General features: G+C 34.2%; 1 protein-coding gene across 17 annotated transcripts in view; it reads left to right on the top strand.

Annotated features, from left to right (window-relative positions):
* DOCK9 (dedicator of cytokinesis 9) overlaps positions 1-25395 on the top strand; it is a 390530-nt gene that overhangs the window by 210162 nt on the left and 154973 nt on the right. For all 17 annotated transcript variants that reach the window (XM_074191938.1, XM_074191947.1, XM_074191940.1 and 14 more), the window contains exons 3-5: positions 13856-13945; positions 19209-19291; positions 22839-22908. In XM_074191938.1, the coding sequence (XP_074048039.1) occupies positions 13856-13945; positions 19209-19291; positions 22839-22908 (243 nt within the window). The remainder of the gene's footprint in view (positions 1-13855; positions 13946-19208; positions 19292-22838; positions 22909-25395) is intronic.

The raw sequence follows: 25395 nt of genomic DNA, 5'->3' as shown, positions 1-25395 counted from the left end.
TTAGTCCAAAATTTATTTATTGCTGTTTTTTTAATTCATGGAAGAGAACATGTATTTCTATAATGGTACAATAAAAAAGATGATTGCACATGAAATTGCAAATCTACCATGTATAGCTTCCATAACCAGTCAGATGGCCTCCTGAATTATATTTGTCTATTTCTTGAATATTAGACGTGCAGAATTGACAACCTTAGATATAGTGTAGTTATGATGGAGAAACCAAATAAAAATGAATTTCTTTGAATGACTTTTGGGGTGCTACTTATGAATTTAAAATTGGGCTGTAATACTCTAAATAAACTAAGAGAGAATAGAATATCATGTATTTTGTCTTAAGGCTGCTTTTAAGCTTTTAATAAAAAAGTATGCTACTCTGAGATTTCTAGACCATATTACATATATATATATATATATGTATACACACACACACATAATATGTGGCACATATGTGTGAATTCAATTGTTGATGTCCCTTATGTGTCCTGTTACTTATGGCACTCCATAATGCCTTTATCAATATAATTATTGGCAAGAGAACTCAGTGGAGATAAGAAGTGTAGACTAAAGATTATTGGAGGCCCTATAGAATATTCACATTTGGAAACATTTAAATATAGAAGAATTTTTACATCTCTCATCATTGTATAGAAAAATGTGGCTAACCCATTTCCCTTTAAATAACATCCTGATTTTTTTTATTTTCCTTCTTGTTCTTTTCCTTTTCAACTTACATGAGACTGATAATGATCTAAAAGCTCCTGACCCAAAAAGGAAGCCAAACCCTACTTCTTACAAAAGACCTGGAAGTTCCCAATCACAATTCCCATCTGTCCCTTTGAAAAGAAAATTTGCTATGGTGCCTGTATGTGAATATTATGATATAGTGTTCAGAAAGATTTCTGCGCTTGCTTTTCATTATTTTATTGAAAAGTGATTTTTTTTAAGTCCTCAAAATTTCTTTCTTGGAATGTAGTAGTCTACCATATAACTTTCAATAACCATTGTGGTTTCCAGAATATAAGTCTGTGTTCAAGATTGAACATGTCCCAAAATCCTGGGAAAAAATTTCCGAGTTGAAATTTGCCATCAAATTATTTTACATTCCTCAGTCTAAGAATTTAAGGGGCCATTAAGGATAATAATTTACATCAGCTCTCACATTTTGAGACTTCTAATCAAGTTCATTTAGGTAGTAAGTGGCAGAGCCTAGATTTGAACCCTGGACTTTGAAGCCTGTGTTTCTAAGCATCATTCCACATTTCCTCTCTCACTAGACTATTGATATAACTTTATTTTAGAGGATGTTTTTATAGAAAATGACCCTCTGATTTTAGAAAATTAGTCTTTCTTAAAGTAGTGACAAAACACTTTTTAAAGGCTCATTAATGAAATGAAATATAAACATAAAACTACTTTAAAATTGAGAAAAATTAGGGCGGCTACGTGGCACAGTGGAGAGAGCACCAGTTAGGAGTACCTGAGTTCAAATCTGGCCTCAGTCACTTAATAATTTCCTAGCTACGTGGTCTTGAGCAAGCCGCCTAACCCATTTGCCTTGCAAAAAAAAAAAAAAAACCTAAAAAGAAATTGAGAAAAAATTTCCAGCCACAACAGTTATTCAAAGCATTCCCTAGTGAAAATCAATAAATCTCTATATTAAATAGGCATCAAACAGCATGGGAATGTAGGAAGATGCCTGAATTTGGACTTCACAGGGCTTTAATTCAAATCTTGTCATTTACTAAGCTGTATGACTTTGAACCATTAAGGGTCTCAATTTCCTTATCTGTAAAATGAAACTTAAATTTTTTTTAACTTCTAAGAGTCAGTTTAGCTCTAGATATATGATCCTATGAAAAGCATTCCTCTTTAAGTGACAAATACAAACTATTTATTATGTTGGGTAAGTAGGTAAATAGTTATTTACATATTTTAAAAATAATTCTACTGACCTTTTTTGTTTCTATAATCATTGACACGTTGCAATGAGTTCTTCAAAGAGTAATCCTTTATAATGCATTTAAAAAGAATTTAAAAGGATAAATCATTCAGCAAAATTATTAGCATATTTTAAAAGTCTGACTATGTAGTGTTCTAGGTGCCACTGTGGATAGAATTCTGAACTGGGAATCAAGGAAGACAAATCTTGAGTTCAAATCTGGCCTCAGTCACTTAGCTGTGTGACCTGGGCAAGTCATTTAACCCTGTTTGCCTTAGTTTCCTCATCTGTTAATGAACTGGAAAAGGAAATGACAAACTACTCCTGTATCTTTGACAAGAAAATCCCAAACTGGGTCATGAGGAGTAGGACATGATTGAAAAATGACTGAATAAAAACAATACTCCCCCCCCTTAACCTCAAAATGGAGATGTGAGTGACTACTTCTAAGACTTCTTTTAAACTCTTTCATGGGATAAAGAAGAAATCTAAAGCAAACAACTTGAGAGAAGCAAGGGAGAATATACATAGGCATATATAAAAATATATGCCTATGTATATTCTGGTGTCTGTAAGAGAATATTATAAGTAATTTTAGCTTTTTCCTCATTTTTCCTTGTGTAGGAAACTGAGACTGTTATGATTTGGAATGTAGCAATGTTATTTTAAGACTTTATCAAGAACAAATAAGGAGACTTTAACTTGGGTTTCCTTAGCAAGAAAATAGCTAATTAATCTCAATTTTCTGAGTGCTTTTTCTTGTCCATCTTTCCCCAGAACTATTTAGCTGTTGGACGTATATGTATTGTATATGTATGTATATATGTGTGTGACTCTGAATTTATAGGGACTTGACTTATATATCTACTCTTTAGATAAGGTGATTAATTGAAACTACTTTGGTCCATGCAGAGATTCAACTTTGGCCTGTTTTAAATAATTCTATCAGCCTAGACTTAAGAAAAGGAGGAACAACTAAAGTAGTTTCTAAGTAGAGATTCCAGAACAGCAGCAACAGACATCTCTTGTGGAATATCCTCATCCTTTGAATTTTTGGTCATTTGCCATATGAAGATCAGAGAGATCAGAGATTTAAAACAGGAATACTTTAAACCCTTTTTGTACCATGAGTTCCTTTGAAGTCTGGTGAAGTTTGTGGATGCCTTCTCAGATTAATGGGGAAGAAATATAGTACTAATTTCAATGGAACTAATTGTATACTTTTTATTACTCATTCTTTTCCACATCATGTCTATTAGACCATGAGGGTCTAGAATCGTGCATTTATTTATTCTGGTATTCTCTGGTACAGGCTTTCCTTTAAAAAATTGTTTTTTATGATGCCTTTTGTTTGTACAATTCCTTCATTTCCCAATGTGGTCTTCTCTTTCTCTCATTTAAAATCCCATCCCTTAAAGAAAATAGAGAGTGGGAGGTAAAAAAAAACCTCAGTTTATTAAACTGACCAACACAACCATCCAGTTTGACAGTATACGTTATATTCCACTCCCACAATACTTTACTTTGCAAAGAAAGGAGGGGGTTGAATTCTTATATCTCATTTGTGATATTCATGTACCCCACAGTGTTGATGACAAATTCTGTAATAGACTCTTAAGGAATATTTGTTCACTTAACAGTAGAATTTGGGAATCACTCATGTACAGATTGCAATGGCAGTAATAATCTTCCTAAAGGAGAAAGTATAGAGAGAATAAGAGGTCACTAAAAAGTGTTGAAAAGTGTTTTTGTTGAAAAATAAGCTGTTGATTCAAAGATAATATGCTTATCTCCATTATTACTAAATATTCTTTTTAAAAATTAATTCTAAATTCTCTGAATCATAACAACTTCTGTTCCTTTTTCTATGATATTTCCCTGATCAAACCTAGATATACTGCTTGAATACTGATAGGTCAGCTAGTCTTAACTGAGTAATACTGTTGAATAAATGCATGAATCACTAAAGAGAACACTCAGAACTTGTGGTCCTTGGGCTCTGCAAGGAAATGATTGAGAAGGAGCTCTGTGCAACTGTTTTGTATTTGATATGTTTGAGATAAATTTTTTGGATGTCATTCAAGATGTTGAAATGAAGTTTTGAACAGACTGAAGTAATGCTGATAAACAAAGGAAAAAAGATTAGGAAGACTTCTCAGTACAGGATATAGGAGGGAGTGTGTCTTCTTAAAGTAGGACTACATATAAATTTCTTCATACATTAGAATGTTGATATAAGCTACAGTCCTGTAGTATCAGTCTCAAATAGAATCAAATCCCTGCACACCATATATTGACTTAGAAAACCACATGTTAATATTATCTGTGTTTTATTGCCTTTTTTATTTATTTCATTAAATATTTCTCAACTGCATTTTAATCTGATTGGAGCCACACTTGGGAGCTTTGCCCTAGTCAGAGTCTAGTTTGACATCTCTGCTATAGATTGTTTGTTGATTCTCTCAACTCATATAGACCCAATCTATGAAGCTTGGAGTCGCAGTAATGATTAATTTCAGTAATTTCTGTGGCTTACATGTGCCCCTTTATCTAGTGTCCATAAGGGAATATTATAAGCAGTTTTGTTTTTAACTTTTTCTTCATTTTTCCTTGTGTAAAAAACTGAAACTGTTATAATTTTGAATGTAAAGAAATGTTATTTTAAGACTCTACCAAGAACAAATAAGGAGACTTTAACTTGGATTTTCTTACCAAGAAAGTAACAATTGATCTTAATTTTCTGATGAGTGCTATTTCTTGTCCATCTCTCCCCAGAACTATTTAGTTGTAGTAGCCTGCAAAAGACTAATATCACCAGACAAAAAAGCTTAGTAGTCAAGTGGGCTATGAGGGTCCTGAGACCAGTACAGTAGTACTCGCCTTGGGCCAACACTCTCTCTGCCATGACATCTGCTAACATATCCTGGCTCTTAGCCACTCTGCCTATTTCCCATTGTTAATCATATTTTCCAGATTTTTTTGCAGATCCTGGCTTGCCTTAGGCTCTCCTAGCAGGTATCATGGCAGCTGTGGCCTCCACCCACTGCCAACAGCTGGTCTTCCTCATTGCTACCATCTTCTGGAAGGCTTTTGAGCTCCTTGTTCATCTCCTCATCCGAAATCTCTGTTTATTATTTTTTATTCCTGTGTGTCCTGGATTCAGAATACTATGAGAGGTTGAGGTTCCTTTTGCTCATTTTTGTGTCCTGCCTTACAGGGAGGTGGAGGGAAGAGGTAAAAAAAGAGGAATAACCAGTTGGCTACACACACAAGAACTCTATGAAAATAATGATGCTGATTAGTTTTTTTTCCAGTGTGATTAAAATGTTTTTTTATTAAGACATCTTAATAAATGGCACACCTCTTTCAAGGGGAGAGGGGTCATACTGATTAGATATTAAAGATTCACAAATCAATTTAAGCCAAGAATTATTTGTTATGCACTGGGGAAACAAAGAAAGGCAAAAACAGTTTCTGCCCTCAAGGAACTCATTGTCTGATGGGGAGACAACATGCAAATAGCTATGTACAAATAAGAGCTATACAGTATAAAAAAGAAATCATTACAGAGGGAAATGACTTACATTAAGGGTGATGGAGAAAGTCTTGTAGTTGTTGGAATTTTAGCTATTACTTATAAGTGTAGCCAGGAGATAGAGGTTTGAAGGGAGAGAATTCCATATAAAGGTAATAACTAGAGAAAATGTTCCTAGTTGGGAGATGAAATATCTTGAAATAGCAAGAAAAAGCCAAGCATCTGGAGGAAAAAGGAAATGAGGTCTAAGAAGAAACAAGGGTAGGAAGGACCAGGTTAAATAGAGTTATTTAAAATGGTTTTTCTTTAAAACTTTATTTTAATTTGGTCTTAGAGGTAATGTGAGCCATTATAATTCATTGAATAGAGGATGTGGGTGTATCATTGCCAGACTAGGTTTTAGGAAGATCCATTTGACAGAAGAAATGAACTATTATGGAATAAAGATTGATCTAGAGGTGAGAAGGATTGAGTTTTTGAGTAGTAGCCCTGCCACCGACTACTAGCATTCTAACTTGGGTAAATTATTAAATGAACCTGAGCTTCCTTGGCTGTAAAATAGGAAATAAGAAGATTATTCAAATTCCTTTCCTCATAGGGTTGTTTGGAGTTTTCTATGAGGTAATACATAGATAGATAAGTACATTGTACATTGTCCAGATCTTTACATATATCAAGAGACTATTTTCATCCGATTGATGCTCATACTTAACACATGGAAATAGCATTTTATTTTTCCCCTCAATGATACCTCATGAAAATTTTTGCATCCACTTTTTTTTTTAGGTTTTTGTAAAGCAAACAGGGTTAAGTGGCTTGCCCAAGGCCACACAGCTAGGTAATTAAGTGTCTGAGGTCGAATTTGTACTGAAGTACTCCTGACTCCAGGGCCTATGCTCTATCCACTGCTCCACCTAGCCACTCCTTTACAATTCACTTTTACAAGATTTTGAATTCCAAATTTTTCTCCCTCCTTTTCCTCTTTTTTTTCCTAAAAATGGAAGGCTTTGATATGGCTTATACATGGGCTAACATGTAAAAAGATATTTCCATATTAGTCTTAGTTGTGGAAGAAGAAACATATCAAAGGAAAAAATAACCATGAGAAACAATAAAACAGTTGAAAAAATATGCTTTCATCTGCATTCAAGGTCTATTAATTCTTTATCTGAATGTGGATAGCATTTTCCTTTGTGAATCCTTTGTACTTCGTTTTGGATTATTGTACTGTGTGCAGGATGTATAATAAGGGTCATTCACAATTGATCATCATATGTGTCACTGATACTGTGTATACTGTTTTCTTGGTTCTGCTTATTTTACTTTGCTTCAGTTCATACATGTATTATCAAGTGTTTTTTTTCATGAAATCTGCCTTTTCATCCTTTCTTAGTGCGCAATAGTGTTTCATTATATATCACAGCTAGTTCAGTATTCCAAATTGATAGGCATCCCCTCAATTTTCAATATTTTGCCACTACAAAAAGATATGCTTTAAATATTTTTTTCAAACAGAGACAAAACTGCCACATGTAGATAAGCAGAGTAAGAAGGAATAAATAAAAAAGCTTTTATTACCAATCCCTTGCACTAATAAATTTGACATTCAGATGCAAAAACAAATTGTGGCTGCTCTCAAGGAACTTAGTTCCTAACTGGAGAAAACAGCATGCACAAGGGAAGTAATGGCCAAGAAGGTGCTCTTTGGTCTAAAAAATTATAGGCAGGCTAAACTTTATGGAAGTGGATTGACATACTCCTTCCAGGAATAATAATAATAATAATAATATTAATAATAATGATGATGATGATGATGATGATAATTTATCTATCACTTTAGGGTTGACAAAATGCTTATAAATATTTTTGTGTTTTATAATATATAACAACCCTGGGAAACTGAGGCAGACAGATTAAGTGACTTGCCCAGAGTTACACAACTAGTAATTGAGGTCACATCTGAATTCAAGTCTTTCTAACTCCATATCAGAAGGGGAGGGGGAAAAAAAGGGAAGAAAAACAGATGTGTACCTAATCTCCTCATATCCATGGAAACAGGTAGAAGAGAGACAGTTTTCTGGAAAAGTAACTTTTATTTTGGCTTTGAAATTTTGTGGTTGTAAAGTGTAAAATGTTTTGGTTGGCTCTAGAGGACTGGACTTGAGTCAATATGATGTGTTGGACTTAAAGAATGCCAAAATCTTTTCTAGTGCTGGATTGTGATTCTGAGTCAGAGAGAACCTTTAGTTTTTAAGGAAAAAACCTCAGCAACTTTGCAGTAAAGTGGGACTGTCCAAAAATGGAATGGGATGAAGGAAGCTCTTCATTTCTATCGTTAACTCACATAGTTTTTGTGATGCTCTAATGAAATCATCTGTTAAAACATTTTTTTTTTCAAAAATTTTTCAAACATTAAAGTACTCTTTAAATCTTAGCTGTTATTATTATTACTATTCTCTCTAGAGGTTTGCAAATGGAAGTTGGAGGTGTTGTACCAAACATGCCCGAAGATATCTTGGAGGGATCAGATCCCTTTCCATCTTTGTCATTCTGTGATTTACTTTGTCTAATCAATTGACTGAAAGAACTAGGGAGCAGTTAGGATAGTATTATAGAGATCAAGGATATTCATCTTCCCCCTTGAAAACTAACAATATGCTCAGAGCAGAAGAAAAGGTCCAATTTCTCTATTTTAGTCCCTCTTCTATCCATAATATATGCATCTAAGTGTAGCACATCTTAGCCCAGGAAAAAACAGCACGGAATCTAGAGAGTAAGAGGATTTGGGTCCACATCCTGTCTAACAATTAATACTCTGGGTTTCCATTTCCTCATTTGTAAAATGAATGTGTTAGATGGTCTCTGAGATCCTTTCCACTTCTAGATCAATAATTCCATGAAGTGAACAATAGAAAATTTTCTACCTGTATCTGTTTCTTACCTTTAATAACTGTTAGTCCTTTGAGAAAAATTTTAATCCCTCCCTTTAGGAACAAAATAAAATTCCTTCTTTGTATCCTACCCTTGCTTAGTTTTTTTTTTTAGTTATCGCTTGGTTCATTTTTTTTTAAAACTAACAAATTAATTTTCTTATGAAAGTTCAGGAAACTGATTCTCTTTAAAAAAAAAAAAAAGGATTTCTTTGCAATTGTTAGACCAATCTGGATTGAGCTTGCCAAAATGTCAGCTTTACTTGGAGATGTGGGGGAACGCCCTTTGTGAATGTTTGTTTTCTAGTCTAGCTGGGGTCTGATCATTTCATAAGCAAGTCATATATTATAAAACAAATGAGGCTGCCAGATTCCTGGGATGATTCCATAGCTACTCTGTTCAATATGGTAGGATAAGGTCCCAATAATACTATTTAATGTTGCACTCAACCCAAGACATTGAAAGTACAGAGAGATTTTTTCCCCCCAGGAAGATCTTGCCAAGGATCTGGTTGTATAGATACTTAAAACAAGATTGTGTCTCTTGGCACAAGACCAGTCTGGAGATAGGAAAGCTGTTGGTCTCCATATGTCTAAAAGAATCGTTCAAAAGTGGAATTAATTTCAGTAAAGAAGAACTTTATCCATTGGACATAACTGAGTGCTGTCAGAGGTTTGTCTTTCTGGCTTTATGAAGGAGACAGTCTGGAAAGGAAGGCTCTCCAACTTTCCCCAGCTACCACCTATTGTGACCATTTTTGGTTCTTATTACTGGTTCTGAGCTCTTCTATTCTCTCTGGGACCCCAAACTGGTCTAGTCTAATAATGTCACTGCCATACTGACCACTAAGGGCTTTCTGCTTCCCTCTGTTTATCATGATCAAATTTGGCAACATACACTTTTTCTTTGGACAAAGCAATTGGTAACTTGAATGCTATATATATTGTTTTACTAAGAAACCATGGAAAACAAAATAAGCATAAAGGAGGGAATAATTGCCTGTTAGATATTGAACACTGTGTTAAATGCTTTCAACAAATATTATTGCATTTGATCTTTGTTAACAACCTTGACAGGTAAGTGCTATTATTATATCTGTTTTACAGTTGAGGAAACTGAGGCAAACAGAGGTCAAATTCAGGGTCACACACCTAGTCTGGACCTAGATTTGAAATTAGGAAGATGAGACATTCAAATCAGACATGCTATCTACTTTATCACCTAGGAACCCAACAAATACATACATTACCTCTATGTAAATATGCAAGCCTCATTATCTGTAGTCTAATCACTCTTTAACTAAATGTGGGAAGACCTGTGTGAACTGATGCAAAGTTGACTATCATCAATATACTTTTTTTTTTAACTTTTTGCAAGGCAATGGGGTTAAGTGGCTTGCCCAAGGCCACACAGCTAGGTAATTATTAAGTGTCTGAGCCGGAATTTGAACTCAAGTACTCCTGACTCCAGGGCCGGTGTTTTATCCACTGTGCCGCCTAGCCGCCTGATATACTAACTTTTTAAAGAAATGCGAAACCAAAACGAGAATTGAAGCTATTGTGTCTATGACATTTTGGATACATTTGAAAAGAGAGGGCAGCTAGGTGGTACAGTGGATAGAGCACCGGCCCTGGAGTCAGGAGTATCTGAGTTCAAATCCGGCCTCAGACACTTAATAATTGCCTAGCTGTGTGGCCTTCGGCAAGCCACTTAAACCTGTTCAAAAAAATTTTTTTAAAAAGGGTACATGATTTGGAGTCATAAAAACTAGGTTCTTATACTAGTTGAAAGAACAGACATCTCATTCATCAGAGAATTTAGTTATATCAGTACTTACAGTATCTGTCTCAGGGTTATTGTGCAGAAAAAATCATTTATTTGCTTTCTTTAATGGGCAAGGGAGTCTTTAGGTATAGAAATGCTTAATGAATCTCTTTTAGAGATAATAGAGATAATAACTACTATAACACTACCTGTCTCAATCCTAGGGTAAATGTGATCACATCTACACTACAATGACATCCTTTGCTAATAAAATATGAGCCATGTCATAGAATAACTAAACCATTTGGAATCCTATTATTATGAAACATATTATTCTTTACACCTTGGTGTTCAAATATTCAAAAACAGTCTTGCTGTTCAAATATACTCCATTGATGTTTAAATCCCTTTATAATCTGTCCCAATCTACCTTTTCAGTTTTATTGTACATTACTAGCCTCCTTGCAACTGAGGTCCAGGCACTTGGCCACCTTCTTCAGCACATATAGAACTCCATCTACTACTTCTGCACGGGCTGTCCTCCATGTTGAGAATGGACGGATGGACTCCCATTTCACCTCCAGCTCTTAGAATCCCCGGTTTCCTTTAAAACACAGCTCAAGAGCCATCTTTTATATGAGACCTTTCTTAGTATCCTCAGATATTAGTCCCTGCTCCTCAAACCAACATGCAGGTGTCTTGGATGTACTTCTATTTGAATGTTTTCTTTGGCTGAACTGTAAGCTCTTTGAGAGAAGTATCATTTTTCACATTTGTTCTTGTATCTCCAGTATTGGGCCCAAATATTTGTTGATTTGAACTATTTCTGTAGCTTTCATCTTTAGCAGTTTTCTCATGTTCTAAGATTATTGAGTTTGAAAATTATATCAGTGAATATCAATGTGTTCATAATACATTTGACATCTACTGTATTCAGAGACTTGTGCTAGGAGGATGCACAAAGAAGAAAAACTATGTCCTTAAAGAAATAGATAAAAATGATTATTTGAATTCTGACTCCTTTAAAAAATTCTATTAAATAGGGAGACAGGACTTTTTTCTCTCTAGACAGCAGTGGAAACATACTTAGAACTCTTCAGAAAGTCAACATGCCATTCCCAACCAAGGTGACACAGCATCTTAACCTGTTTTAAATTAAAGATTTACTTTAATATTTGAATGTTTTGTTTCTGAGGTGGTTTTTCTTGTTGGGAGGATTGACAACATCTACCTCCCATCCTTTTTAAAGATCTTCTCTCTAAAGTCTACTGGAAAAGTATCATCTGGGAAGGTTATAAAATAATGAAAATGATTTAAGGAAAACATAATGGCTGGTTTCCTTGAAGGACTCCTTCCTTGGGGAAGAATAGGCCTCAGAATCCTTCTTCTGCTCCCATGGCATTGGACTTGTGTTATAAAAATATTATTGTTTATATAAAATTGAATATACATTATGTTTTTATATTTATATTGTATTTTATGTTTATAATATACATTATATTTATATATATGGTTTTATTATATGTATTAATGAAATATAAACACTTGAAAAATACAAATATTAAAAATATATAATATGATAACAAAATATAAAATTCTGGATGTTCTAAATCAAATAGGATGAGACTGGGTAGTAGTAATGTGGTGATACTTAGGATTTCATCTCTTCCTCAGGTAGATAAAACTTCTTTAACAGTCTCCTGTCCAATTGAGATTAATATTAATGAGAGAGAGTATCATGAACAGTGTGTTGAATTAGAAATTAGGCTGCAGGTTGGCGATGCATATTTATTAAATACTTACAGATACTATACAAATAACAAGGAAAAAGAAAGAACTCTCACTGAAATATTGGTGCTCAATAGTTTTGTGACTGTCAGCAAACCTTTTAACCACTGAGCCTCAGTTGGCTCATTTGGGAAGGTAAAAATAATAATATTTGCATTATCTATCTGGAGTATTGTAAGAAAAGTTCTTTGTGAACCTTGAAGGATTAATAAAATAGGTGATTCTAAGTAACAGGGAAATGGGCACAGTAAATTAGGGCTGAAAGGGACCCTAGAGACTATTTAGCCCAGTGTCCTCATTTTACAGATGAGAAAATGGGGTTCAAGAGAATTCAATTGTATCATAGATTTATAGTTAGAAGATGCCTTTGTGGTCATGTAATCCAACTTTCTCACTTGAGATATTAGAAAACTGAAATCCAGGGAGGCTGATTATTTACCTAAGTCACATTAAGTGGTAAAGGCCAAGATTCAAACCCACATCTTAGATCCAGATCTCTTTCCTCTACACCACTTTGTCTTCCACTGTTCTCTGTTAATGAAAAGTTGAGGTGGAGATAATCCAAAAGAATTAATAGGCAATCAAAATTAGTTTTCTTTGGCTTGTGATTCAGTTTCTTAATCATATCATGCTAAGGTAACACATAAAACAGTTGGTTCACGTTCTTGAGTATCAGTAGAGATGGAGGAGGGAAATGAGTATTCTGGGTTCCTCATCAGCTGTGGAAGGTCAGTATATTAGATAGTGTGGAAATGTCAAACAACTCCTAGCTTGGAGCTGCTTCTCTTAAGCATCTGGAGGATTCACAGAGCTGTCATTCAGGGAATCTCTCCTCACTGCCTGGGGCCGAGGTGTGTTACTCATAGACAACTAAGAATTGTACTAACAATTTGTATTTTCCTGTGTTATACCCAGTAAAGTCGTATACAACACAGAATGCATTTTACTTATTCATATTGGTTCTCTGCTATTACTCTCTCTTCCTTTGTCTGTAAAATGGGGTATATATATTATTAAAATAGGTAGCTTCTGAACTATGAGCTTCTGTTCTGTACCAAAATTATGTTTCTTTGATCTTGTAGGACACTGCTGTGAATTACTTACCATTTGGGAAAATATGTAAGACCTTTCCTCCCATTCAAAGTTCATTATCCCAGTGGTTGTCATGAAGTTTGACTAGTCCAGAAGTTCTAAATCTAAAGTTTTAATACTCAAAAATTTTTTGGAAAACCTTATTTCAGTCTAATTTATTTCCTTTTAATGCTACATATTTTATTTTATTAATTTATAAATATTATTTTGAAAAGAGGTCCATAAACTTCACTGGAACACAGCAAAAAGTTAAGAACCAGGACAGCTGGGTAGTGGATAGAGCATTGGCCCAGGAGTCAAGAGGACCTGAATTCAAATCCAGCCCCAGTCACTTAATAATTACCTAGTTGTATGATCTTGGGTAAGTCACTTAGCCTCATCACCTTGCAAAAACCAAAAAAAAAGTTAATAACCTCTGAACTCAATAATTGTTTTTATAATCACTTTCCAATAAGCCAGCCTAAAAAAAAAAAGATAGGGCTGACTCACCTCTGGGAAAGGTTGTATGGTGTCTCTCATCCAAAGACAATATTCAGACACTAAAGTGATTCTGGGCTTGTTCTTTTATGAACAAAAAAGAATCATAGTTTTGTCTTTTATACAACAAATAAAAGCCGCATATTGCTAGGAGTGGAAAAGAGGCAATTCTTTCCCTGCTGATTGATATGATGATCCAACATCTGGTGTTAAGTGACTCTATTGATGGGGGATACATTGATTCCTTCACTCTTGGCTCTAGTTTGCTAGAATACCTTTTGATTTTCCATTTAACCAAAGTTGTTTTTATGTGCTTTTGTTCACAGACAGCAATATTGAGGCGACAGGGTCGATACATGTGTTCAACAGTTCCTACAAATGCAGAGAAGGAGGCCCAGAGCTTATTTGTTATAGAGGTAATGTTTTTTACTGTTTCTTCTAAGGAATTTGCATGTCTGTGTTTGGGGAATTTTTTTGCCCCTTTTGGCTTCAATGATTGTTTTCCAAAAATTGTCCCAGAAGTAGCTGCATTTTTATGGGGAAAAGTTGAATGTGCAGAGAAGCTCACCCGAGCTCATTTGTGGCTTGTTTCCAAAGCTTGAGAAACTTGCAGAAGGACTTGTCGGCAGGGAGCCCTTCTGACCCCAAGCTTGCATTCTACACTATTCCTGTAGTGTGATTTGGATGATGAATTAGTTGTGAACTAATATGGTTAGATTGGCTCATATCCAATTATTTTTAACACAGATATGCAAATGACTTGCCCATTTATCCAGAATGAGTAATAATATAGAGCAATTTAATTACCAATATTTTATCTTGAAAGGAGGATGGGTTGTTTTTTTTTTTTTAAGGGGCTAGGAATTTCTTTTTCAGAGTTATCTTTAAGAGTGTTTCATATGTATGGTATGCCTGCCTGCAATGTGGAAGGTAATAGATAGAGTCATTTCTGGTATAGTCCCCACTTGGTATGTTTTTATAACTACTATTGCTGAGAATTACAAATAGACATTATTTTACTGAGAATGGTGCAGTACTCTTAGCTGTGTTTTAGATTTTGATAGATTAGATTTTTTAAAAATCTAGATGTGGGGGCAGCTAGGTGGCGCAATGGATAGAGCACTGGCCCTGGAGTCAGGAGTACCTGAGTTCAAATTCGACCTCAGACACTTAATAATTACCTAGCTGTATGACTTTGGGAAAGTTATTTAACCTCATTGCCTTGCAAAAACCTAAAAAAATAAATCTGGATGTGTTGCATAGAAAAAATACTTTACAAATTATTGTCTTTTTTCCCTACACCAAATTCCCAAATATAAGTTGGCTTAAAAATAAAGATATTTTTACTCCCATTTTCCTGATCACTAGAATATATACAGACCAACAAGTTATACTTTTATGAATGAGACTTGTTGATATGATGAAAATTTAAGTTTAAAGTTAGAATTTCATTAGAGCACCTACCCATTTTTAAAGAAGTTCAAAAGTTCATTAAGAGTAAATAGAATAATCTCATGTAAAACATTTAGCACAGGACCTCATATAATAGACACTATATAACACATATTCATCCCCCTATCCAAAGTACTATACCACAGAAATAAAATGACCCCAGTTGAATTCTTTGAGAATCTTCCAGAAATGAATACTTATTTTATAATATTTAAATAAAATAATAATCAAAATCATCTATTCAAATTATTCAAAAACATGAAATATTAAGAAAAAGTAGACATTTATACCTTAATCCTATTATAGTTGCAGCATGAATAGATTTATTCTACTGCTTTTGGAACCAACATAATTTAAAGTTTTGGTGATGCTGCCACAAAGGGTGGAGTAGTAAAGAATGCTTCCTGTCTGCCTTCTGGCCCCAAAGAGAATGACATAATAGCTGTTTAAAGTTTCAAAGAATATTGAACATAGCTTCAAAATATTGATATATCTCAAGCAGAGGCATGGAAGCTTAAATACAAACCAAATCATTGTTGACAAACTCTTACTACTCCATTGATTGACTCCTTTTTGATTCTAATTATAGATTGAAATTCATTTTTTTTGTGAATCATTGTACTCTTTAATTTAATCCACAGAGATGTGTTGTTTTTACATTTTTTTTCCTAATAGTATTTTCATTTGTATGCATGGACATAGATGTCTTATTTGCTTTGAATTTATGCCCCATCTATTTCTCAAAAAAAATATTTGCGGTAGCTTACTCTTGTTATTTTGTGAGTACTTACAGTTTTTTAAATGTATACAGTGCATTTAAAAATTAGAATACTTATTGAATCAGAATTATTTTTATGTTGAATTTTTATCTTTTTTCCTCAATTACATGTAAATACAAATTTTTAATGTTGATTTTTTAGCAATTTTGAATTCCATATCCTTTTCCTCTCTCCCTCCTTTTCCCCCTTCATGAAAAGGCAAGAAACTTGATATGGATTATACATTTGTAGTCATACAAAACTTTTCCACATTAGCCATGTGGCAGTAGAAAAAGCAGACCAAAAAAACCCCAAGAATAATAAAGAAAATAAAAATATATGCTTTGATCTGCATTCAGAATCCAGAATGGTTCTTTCTCTGGAGGTGGATAGCATCTTTCATTGTAAGTCCTTTGGAATTTTCCTGGATCTTTGAATTGCTGAAAATGACTAAGTTACTCACATTTGATCTTTGTACAATATTCCCATTACTGTGTACAATGGTCTGGTTCTGTTCACTTCATTTTGCATCAGTTCAAGTAAGTCTTTTCAGTTTTTTTGAAATAATCACCTGCTCATCACCTTTTCTTTAGCACAGTAGTTCTCCATCACAGTCATATACCATGACTTGTTCAATCATACCCCAGTTGATGGGCATCACCTCAATTTACAATTCTTTGTCACCTTAAAAAGAATTGGTAAAATATTTTTGCCTATATGTTTCTTTCCTTTTTTTTTTAATCTCGTTGGGGTACCAACCAAATAGTGATAATTTTAGTTTAAAGAGAATATATATATATATATATATATATATATATATATATATATATACATACACACACACACACACACACACACACACACACAGTTTTATAACCCTTTACAGAATCATTTAAAGAATTTTTTTTACTACCTCACTCTATGTGAATTCTATAATATACTAATTCTTTGTATAACAATTATGTAAATATATTGCAAAATGCTTTGGTGGCTTTCACTTGATTTCACGGAAAACAGGAGGCAAAAAAATCTCATGTTGCCAGCCAGATAACCATTTTTAGGAACTCTACTCTTGCTCCTACATGCTAAAGAAGCAGTAAGTTGTCATCCAAGTTTGAGGACTAAGTCTGGAATCAGAAAGAACTGTGTTCAAATGTGACTTTAGACCCTTACTAACTGTGAAATCTGGGAAAGTTACTTAGTCTCTCTTTGCCACAATTTCCTCAGTTGTTGAACTAGAGGTAGAAAAGGAGACATACGTCTCTGATGTATTTTTTGGGGCTATTCATATTTATTATGATGGAGGGCTTCTTCTCGGGATAGGTTTTTTTTTCTGAATAATAAGTTTCTTTATGTCTGCACCTTTGGAATTTCCAACAATCAGGGTCATGGCATTGTTAGGAGTAATTAATCTAAGCCACCATGATGGCAGTTCTTTATAAACCCATTTTGGTTCTTCTCCAGTGTCTCCTCTTGGAGTTGTATCCGATCTTATTGTCCATTTTTATTGGAATCCACTGAGGAATGGGATGATTTTGCTTCTGCTTCTTTGCAAGGAACCTCCTGCTTCTGAAAGTCTTGTGGGAAATCATGGTGAAGCTTCAGCAGGGTAGCCAGAAAAATAGTGCAACCAGGGTTCCAGAGGGAGCTGGGTCCAAGTCTTGTGGCAGGAAGCTGCTCAGTGTCTCTTATAATCGTTGTAAACCAATTGGGAAGAGAGGAAAAGGACATAGAAGCCCCCAAAAGCTAGCTGTGGAGTGAGGCTGCTTATGCTCACACTGAGACATTTCAGCATAGATGTTAATGGGTACTAATAGATAAATATTTTTTAACAGACCGTTAATTGTTTTTATATGAATAGAATGAAAAGACTATAAGAGGAAACACCATCGGAGTCGTTTTTGTTACAATCTTGTTAAATTTTTTTTATTATATCTTTATATATACTTTTTAAATTTTATATGTATTTCTTAAAAACCATATTATAACAATTCAGTTTCTTATATAAACCTCTCTTTTTGGTCTTCTTTGTACATTGAAATGTTTGGGGTTTTTTTTACTGATTATTAAATTCATAATTAAAAAGGATAATTCTAAGAAAATACTGTATTAGGAGATGCTGAATGCTTTTTAACTTCAATTCCTGACTTAGACTGATACAAAGCACCATCCTAAGGTGTTTATCTAAACCAGGCTTCTGTTTGATTTAGTTTCCATGGACTTGGGAGAATTACCAAAATGTTGTGGTCTAGAAGGTCAGTCTTGGTATTTGAGTCATATTTTTTAAAAATTTTATTTATCTAAGGCAATGGGGTTAAGGATGACTTGCCCAAGGTCACATAGCTAGGCAATTATTATGTATCTGAGGCAGATTTGAACTCAAGTCTTCCTGACTACAGGATCGGTGCTCTATCCACTGTACCACCTAGCTACCCATATTTGAGCCATATTGTGAAAATCATCTGTGTTCCAGGAATGATTGATATCTAGGAAGGAGAGACATTATGGTGAATTTGTTTCTGATTAGTCAGTAATTGATCAGACTGTACATGTTCTTTGCAAGTTGGTTCAAATGAAATGCTGATGCTATATCATGGTCCTTATCCTGTGCAGATTCAAAATCATTCCTACATGAAGGCCTCATCATGATATTTTTAGGATGTTCAAAGCACTCCCATTTTTGGATGGATATTAATGGAGACTGTATGAATTGGTATAGCGGAAGTGATTTAAATGAAATGTATTTAGTTTTAGTGCCACTAATAGAAGCTTTGGCATGGAATAGTGTATAAATTTAAGAAAAATGCTTATGAATAAATCATAAGGGTTACTATGAAATGGAATCTGTACAGTCTTGCTTTATAAGAATCCTATTCTAATAAAAAAAGGGGGGAAAAGCTTTAAGACTTAAGAATGCACTCACTGGGAAGTTAAATAACAGTAAAATTTTTCCTTCATCTTTGATATCATAGTAATGACAATTATCAATTAACATTTTAAGGTAATTAACTGAACTGAAGTTCTCGTTCATTTACATATTCATTCTGTTTTCTTCTTTAAGATTCTATTACTCTTCTTAAGAATGCAAATGGCAATAGGAAAAAATAATTATGTTTGTGTGTTGGTTAAAGCAGGGTTGACCAGAGGCAGAATTTCAAAGTATAAAGTCCTCTCTTTGGCATTTAAAACCTAACCTCTTGTTACCCTTCCAGACTTCTCTCAATGTTAGGTCCTTTCAGGACCTCCATGGTCTACTTGTTTAAGTTGTTTTTAGAACAACTGCCTGATGAAATTCTAATAGTGCAAGTTAACTCCTTTGCCCCAATATAGGGAAAGGTTTAGATGAGGGGAGAGGGTACCTTCTGAAATCCCACATTTAGGCAATTGGGACCTTTATTTATGAGTATGACCTGCCATGGGTTACTGTTTTTAAACTGACACCCTTTGCTGTTTATTTCCACCCTTATAGTGCATAAAAACCTACAACTCTGACTGGCACATTGTGAACTATAAATTTGAAGATTACTCTGGAGAGTTTCGGCAGCTTCCAAAGTAAGTAAATCCTCTGATATCTTATTATGGGATTAATCATACCAAGGACACGTTTTGTGCTTAAAATTTTCATGTACAAATAAATATAAGGAGTATATTCCAGTGATTTTTTCCTGTGATTTTTTAAAAAAATATACTATATTTCCCCTTTTTCAAAAAATTTGGGGTCTAAAAACTGGGAGTGACTCTTGCAGTGGTTGTAGAATTTTTACTTGCATTTACTGCTTTTTTGCACTTGTTATCTTTGCCTTCAATGTTTCTCATTTGTTTATAGTATATTAGGTCACATTTTGCCATGTTCTGCCCAGAAATAGCTCAGAATAGATTTTCATACAGTGTTGAATTCAAGTTCAAAGTGATCCAGTTTGCAAAAGTGAATGGAAATTGTGCTGCTGAATATCAGTTTAGTCCTCCTCCAACTGAGAAAACAATCTGAGGCTGACTATAGGGAGAAGAACCTACTGAAAAAGCCCTGGCAGAAGAAAGCCTTGAGAGGCAAGTCAGCATAATGGCCTGAGTTAGAGAGGGGACTGAAGAAATGGATTGAAGAGCAAAGAACCAGTGGAATTGTCGTATCCACAAAGATGGTTTAGCAGGAGGCAAGAACAATTGTTGATGAGAAAGAAATGACTGGTTTCAAAGGACACAATTGGTGCTTCAGGTTTATGAAAAGAATGGACTGAGCATGTGTCCATGCACCAGACTTGCCCCAAAGATGCCTGAAAGCTATGAGCAGAAGGTCCTTGAATTTCATAATGAATAAAACTTGAGTTCCATACCTTTATGTGATACTTTTTTTTCCAAATTTCGGGTCCCAAAAATTAAGTTGTGTCTTACATATGGGGAAATACGATATATTTGGTTAGGGATATCTTGTTTCTGCCTTTGAGACTCAAAAAAGTCCTAGATGGAATCCATTAGAAAATTACTTGACTATATTCTAACCTTTCCTTTAGTATTTTCCATTGCATGCACTAATAATAAATACTAAAAAACTAATAATGAAAAGTAATAACTTAAATGAATTTTATTAGGCAGAAAAGTTAAATATACAAATCTAAATATCAAGAATGATTTTATCTTGGATGGGATGTTGTCAACTTGGGGCTTTGTAAAAGAGGTGATCTTGTTTGTTTTCTTTAAAACAAGGGTCAAAACCCAAACTTACTCCTAAGTTTTCCCCCCATCTAAAAATTTAACCCTTCAAATTTTTTAACAAATTTTAGTATATTGAAGTTGGCTAGTAGTACCTCCAGTGAGTCAATGGTAGTGTTGTCTTCAAGGTTGACTGGGAGATGCCTACATTTTATTCATTATGAAAGTTCAAAGCAGAGTTTTACACTATCTTTTCAAAAAAGAATGAAAAATAAATTCACTTGTACCTATTCATCTGGTTTACTTTGTGTTGGTTTCATCTGTGAGCTGAGGTAACCTTTTTGTAGTATTCTCAGAGGTTGAACTGTTTACTTTTTCTATTTGTGTGGTTCAACCACTCCTTAATACTGTCCAGCCAGCATTCCAGTTGCCTCTTTTCTAACCTCAACATAGAACACTCCCTTCAGACATTATCTTTTCCAGATGGTCTTCTCTCAAACTGTACTACAGTTTCAAAATCTTCCACTTGGGGATTTGTCATTTTCCCTGTGTAATTGATTTTCATTGTTCTTCTTTCCCATAAAATTTTTATTAGAACATACTATGTTATATTGTTAGGCATTTTAAGACTTATTCCTATTGAAAGTGGAATTGATCCATACCCTCTAGTAACTGTCATGCAAGAATTCTTGATAGAGATGACAAATAACTATTTCCAAAATTCAGTGTATTCTGGTGCATACCACTCCCATAATCTTGGGATTTCTCTTCTTACCCCATCCCTAGTTGTAATTGGACTGTGAATTTTATATTCCATTCACAAATATAGTGAAGATTAATATTTAAAAACCTTGGATTCAAAAATCTCACTTGATCCTTTCTACTCTGAATTCTATCTTAAATACTTGATGTAAAAGAGAAGTTTGGGTTATAATAGAAGGTCTTTCCTGACCCTTCCAATTCTTAGAGCCCAGGTATCAAATTAAAATTGCAAAACTTGACCTGCAAACTCCTGAGTGCCATTTCTATTTGAGTTTGATATAATTGTTTTAGAAAATTAAGATTTTTCCTTTAAGAATTGAATTGTGCTACCTAAAACCTATTCTCTTGATTGGTGTCATACTCAATTCATACTACTCATTTTCTGGACTTTCCTATCCCTTTAACTTCAGTCTTACCCACTATCCTCTGTTCCCCAAGCTCACTTTCCTTCATGTATTGTCTTCTATTAGAATGCAGCCTCCTTGAGGTTAGAGACTATCTTGTGTGCTTGTATTTATATCTTCATCATTTAGCATAAAGGCTGACCTATAGTAAACAATTCATTATCTGTCTGTCTGTCTATGCCATAAAATCACTTTATTTCAAGTATAATTTTATCTCACGTTTGAAAAACATTTATCTTAGGGCTATCAAATGAATAGTTGAAATTATTCTGGTACCTCCTTTGTCTTTGTTTCTTTCTTATGGCCTACTTATTGGCCAGTTACTGTTCATTAGTATTCTTAGAATGAGCAATAGATTTTCCTTCTCAGAATCATAGACTTATAGACCATTAGAATAGGAAAGAACATTGAATTATCATCTTGTTTAAAACCCTTTTTTTTGCTGATGGGTTAAGTGACTAAACTAGGACCAGAGTGTGATTTATCCTAATTCCCGGGAATAGATCATTTGTAGATTCTGTATGCAGTCCAATGGGTTGTCCGCCTTGCTCGTATCTTCCATCACTGTAAGTCATCATGATGCTTTATGTCATCAGGAGTCTGTGTGGAATTTCAGGAACTGAGTTCAAATCCTGATTGCACTTATTGTTTTTCTGATACTTCTCTGGATCTGTCAGTTTCTATATATGTCTAGTGAGGTTGGATTAGATGACTTCTTTTATCTCTGAATCTATGACCTTGTGATACCTGACCAGTGGTTGGCAAGTGTTTTCATCCTGTGTTCTCTCTGAGCCATACCCATAAATACCTGTTCTCCATGCTGTCCTTCATGCCTGAAATGTTACCCTTCCTCACCTTTGCTTCTTGATTACTGTTCCCTAGAGACTCTACACAAACATTGCCTTCTCCAAGAGGTTTTTCCAAGTCCCAGAGCTTTCCTATTAAGGTTCCATTACAACTACTCTCTTCTCCCATGTGCAAATTTATATGCATATGATGTTTCCCATTAGAATTTAATCTTCATGGGAGATATTTATTTTGATTTGAATTTTCTTAATAAATGCTTATTGACAGGCTGATTGATTAAAATACTGGAATGGATTGATCTTCGCCTCCAGTCAAGTACACTAAGCAATCTTTATAAATTTACAATCTCGCTAGAACCAAAGTACTGACTGAAGAATATTATAATATTAATAATCTTCATTGATTAGATAATTTATAGATAATAAATATGTTGATATTTATAATTTATTTTCAAACTTTTTTCTTTCCTTTTTTAAAAGCAAAGTGTCAAAATTGGATAAACTTCCTGTCCATGTTTATGAAGTAGATGAAGAGGCTGATAAAGATGAGGTAGGTTGACTGCAAGTTATTGTTTTGTTCTTATCCTAGTCATTAGTAAAAATGCTAGTCTAATGAAGCCCTTTTTATTTTCACAGGAAAATTCACCATCTCTCCATAAAATGTTATTTCTCATATTCTTTGAAATGGATAATGGTGGTACTTGGTTAATTGACAATGGTTAATTGGCAAAATGAATGTAATGAATTTTTTTTAACTAAACTGGTCTTACTTATCCATTTGTTACCCCCTCAAATTTCAGTGGAATGCTTGGATTTAATTATTTAATTTGTAGTCCTACCAGGTTGGTTCAAGATTTAACATTCATTTATCAAGTTTGATACATTGCTAAAATGTAAAATCATCTGCATTCTCTAACTCTGAATTGTGATTATTTACCACTATGAAGAAAAATGACAGGAATTAAATTTCTCAATGGACACATCTTTCTTGATTGTACTGCATTAAATCTTCAGCTTACAGAGCTACTCTTTTTTTTTTAAACCTGCTATCTTTAAAAATGGGAAGAAACTATAGCTTAGATTGGTGGAACATATACAAACATATTAAGACATTTTGTTGTTGATAGGTAATTTTTCAGTTATGTCTAACTTTTTGTGATCCATTTCTGTTTTGGGTTTTTTTTTTTTGGCAAGGATATTGAATTAGTTTGCCATTTCCTTCTCTTGCTCATTTTACAGGTGAGATGTCTGAGTTACACAACTGAGAGTTAAGTAACTTGCCCAGGGTCACACAGCTAGTAAATATCTGGAAGAGTGATGATCTATCACTATATACTTAAGGCATCACTTAGTGCCCCCTTATTAAGGTATCTAGAAGATTAAATTTAATCTCATTTTTAAAACCCTCAAACTGTTAACTTACCTAGTACTTCCTATATTTTCCTATTTTGAGGGAATGTCGAATGTCCCACTTGGAGTTCAAATGCTGTCTGCCACTTGCTAACAAACTTTTAAAATAACTTCTGGTGGCATATTCTCCCAGAATACTATTCCAAGAGCCACATTGAATTTTATGTAATTTTGGAAAACATAAAGATATTATTATATATATATATATATATACACACACATATATATATATATATATATATATATATATATATATGAACTTGATGATATGATACTTGTCAAATTTAATACTTACAAACCAGAGTTGGGTTGAAAAGGCTCAAAGGCAAGAACTAATATTTGCTTTCCTCAAATGTCATCTGAATTTTTTTAAAAAATGGAGTACAGTTCTCATGAGATTCAAGATCTAGACTGGTGTGGGACAATTGGAATTAAATCTAATTGCGTTTTCCTATCATTTCTCTTCCCTTTAAACTAAAAACAGTTGAAAATGAATAGCAGTTCTAATCTTGAAAGGGAAAAGAAGTCACAGAAAGTTATTTTGTGTGTGTGTGTGTTGTGTGTGTGTGTGTGAGAGAGAGAGAGAGAGAGAGAGAGAGAGAGAGAGAGAGAGAGAGAGAGAGAGGAGGCCAACTAACTGGTGGTAGATTATAAACCTCAAGGATTGTGTTTTGTTTGCTTGTTTGTTTGTTTTTTAGCATTAGCTAGCTGGAGTATCTCCTCCCCTCAGCAATTTCTCATTTGACCACAAAACCCCATTGTGGATGGAGGGTGCATGGTCATGTGAAATGGACCTTGACCCAGCAGTTAGAAGACCTGGACCCAAATCATGTCTCTGATGCTTTCTACCTGTATATTCTTGGCAAAACACATTACTTTTCATTTTCCTCATCTGTTAATTGAACCAGGTCTTAGACCCTTCAGGTTCATAGTTGTGATTCTTTGAACCATGAATTAGTAGAGTGCTTCTATCTACTCTTTTCTAATTTTCCTCTTGCTACTTTGCTTTTCTAATTGTTTTTCTTCCAATTCTTATTTTAAAAATCCTTTGTCTTTCTCTTTTTTCCTTCCTCCTTATTCCAAACTGAACCCTCAATTTTCTCCTTGCTTTCTTAGTTCCTTTGCCTTCACTCTCTTTCTTTACCTTTCCCTGAACCAAGCCTCTGGGAAGTCTTCCAAGAATTTGATGTTGTCCTCTTACCATGTGGGAGTGTAATCTGAAAGCATTTTTCATGAAACTGGGAGTGAGCTCATAATTCAAGTGGTCAAGCATGGCCTGTGCTTTTATACAATTCATTAAAAAGTTGGTTTTAAGAAACACTCCTCTGTGTCTGCTGATTCTAGGTGTTAGAGGTGGTTTGGGAAATTTAGGATTCTTTTTCTGATTTACAAAAGAATGCTTTGATGCAAAGGACAATGCTCAGTATTGCATTGTAATGAATATGTTCATTGACATAATGATGCTTATTCCTCCAAATGACAAATATGAGAAGTATGCCAGTTGACCAAAATTTCTAGAAGAACAGTTGGAAATAAAGAATTGTAATGTTTTCCATTGTACACCCTAACAGCAACATGGGGGTGATAATCAACCTTGATGGACTTGTTCATTCCATCACTGCAGCAA

This window comes from Macrotis lagotis, chromosome 6 (genome assembly GCF_037893015.1).
Source record: "Macrotis lagotis isolate mMagLag1 chromosome 6, bilby.v1.9.chrom.fasta, whole genome shotgun sequence".
Taxonomy (NCBI): domain Eukaryota; kingdom Metazoa; phylum Chordata; class Mammalia; order Peramelemorphia; family Peramelidae; genus Macrotis; species Macrotis lagotis.
The sequence above is the reverse complement of the archived record's forward strand: the minus strand, read 5'-3'. Positions and strand labels throughout refer to the sequence as shown.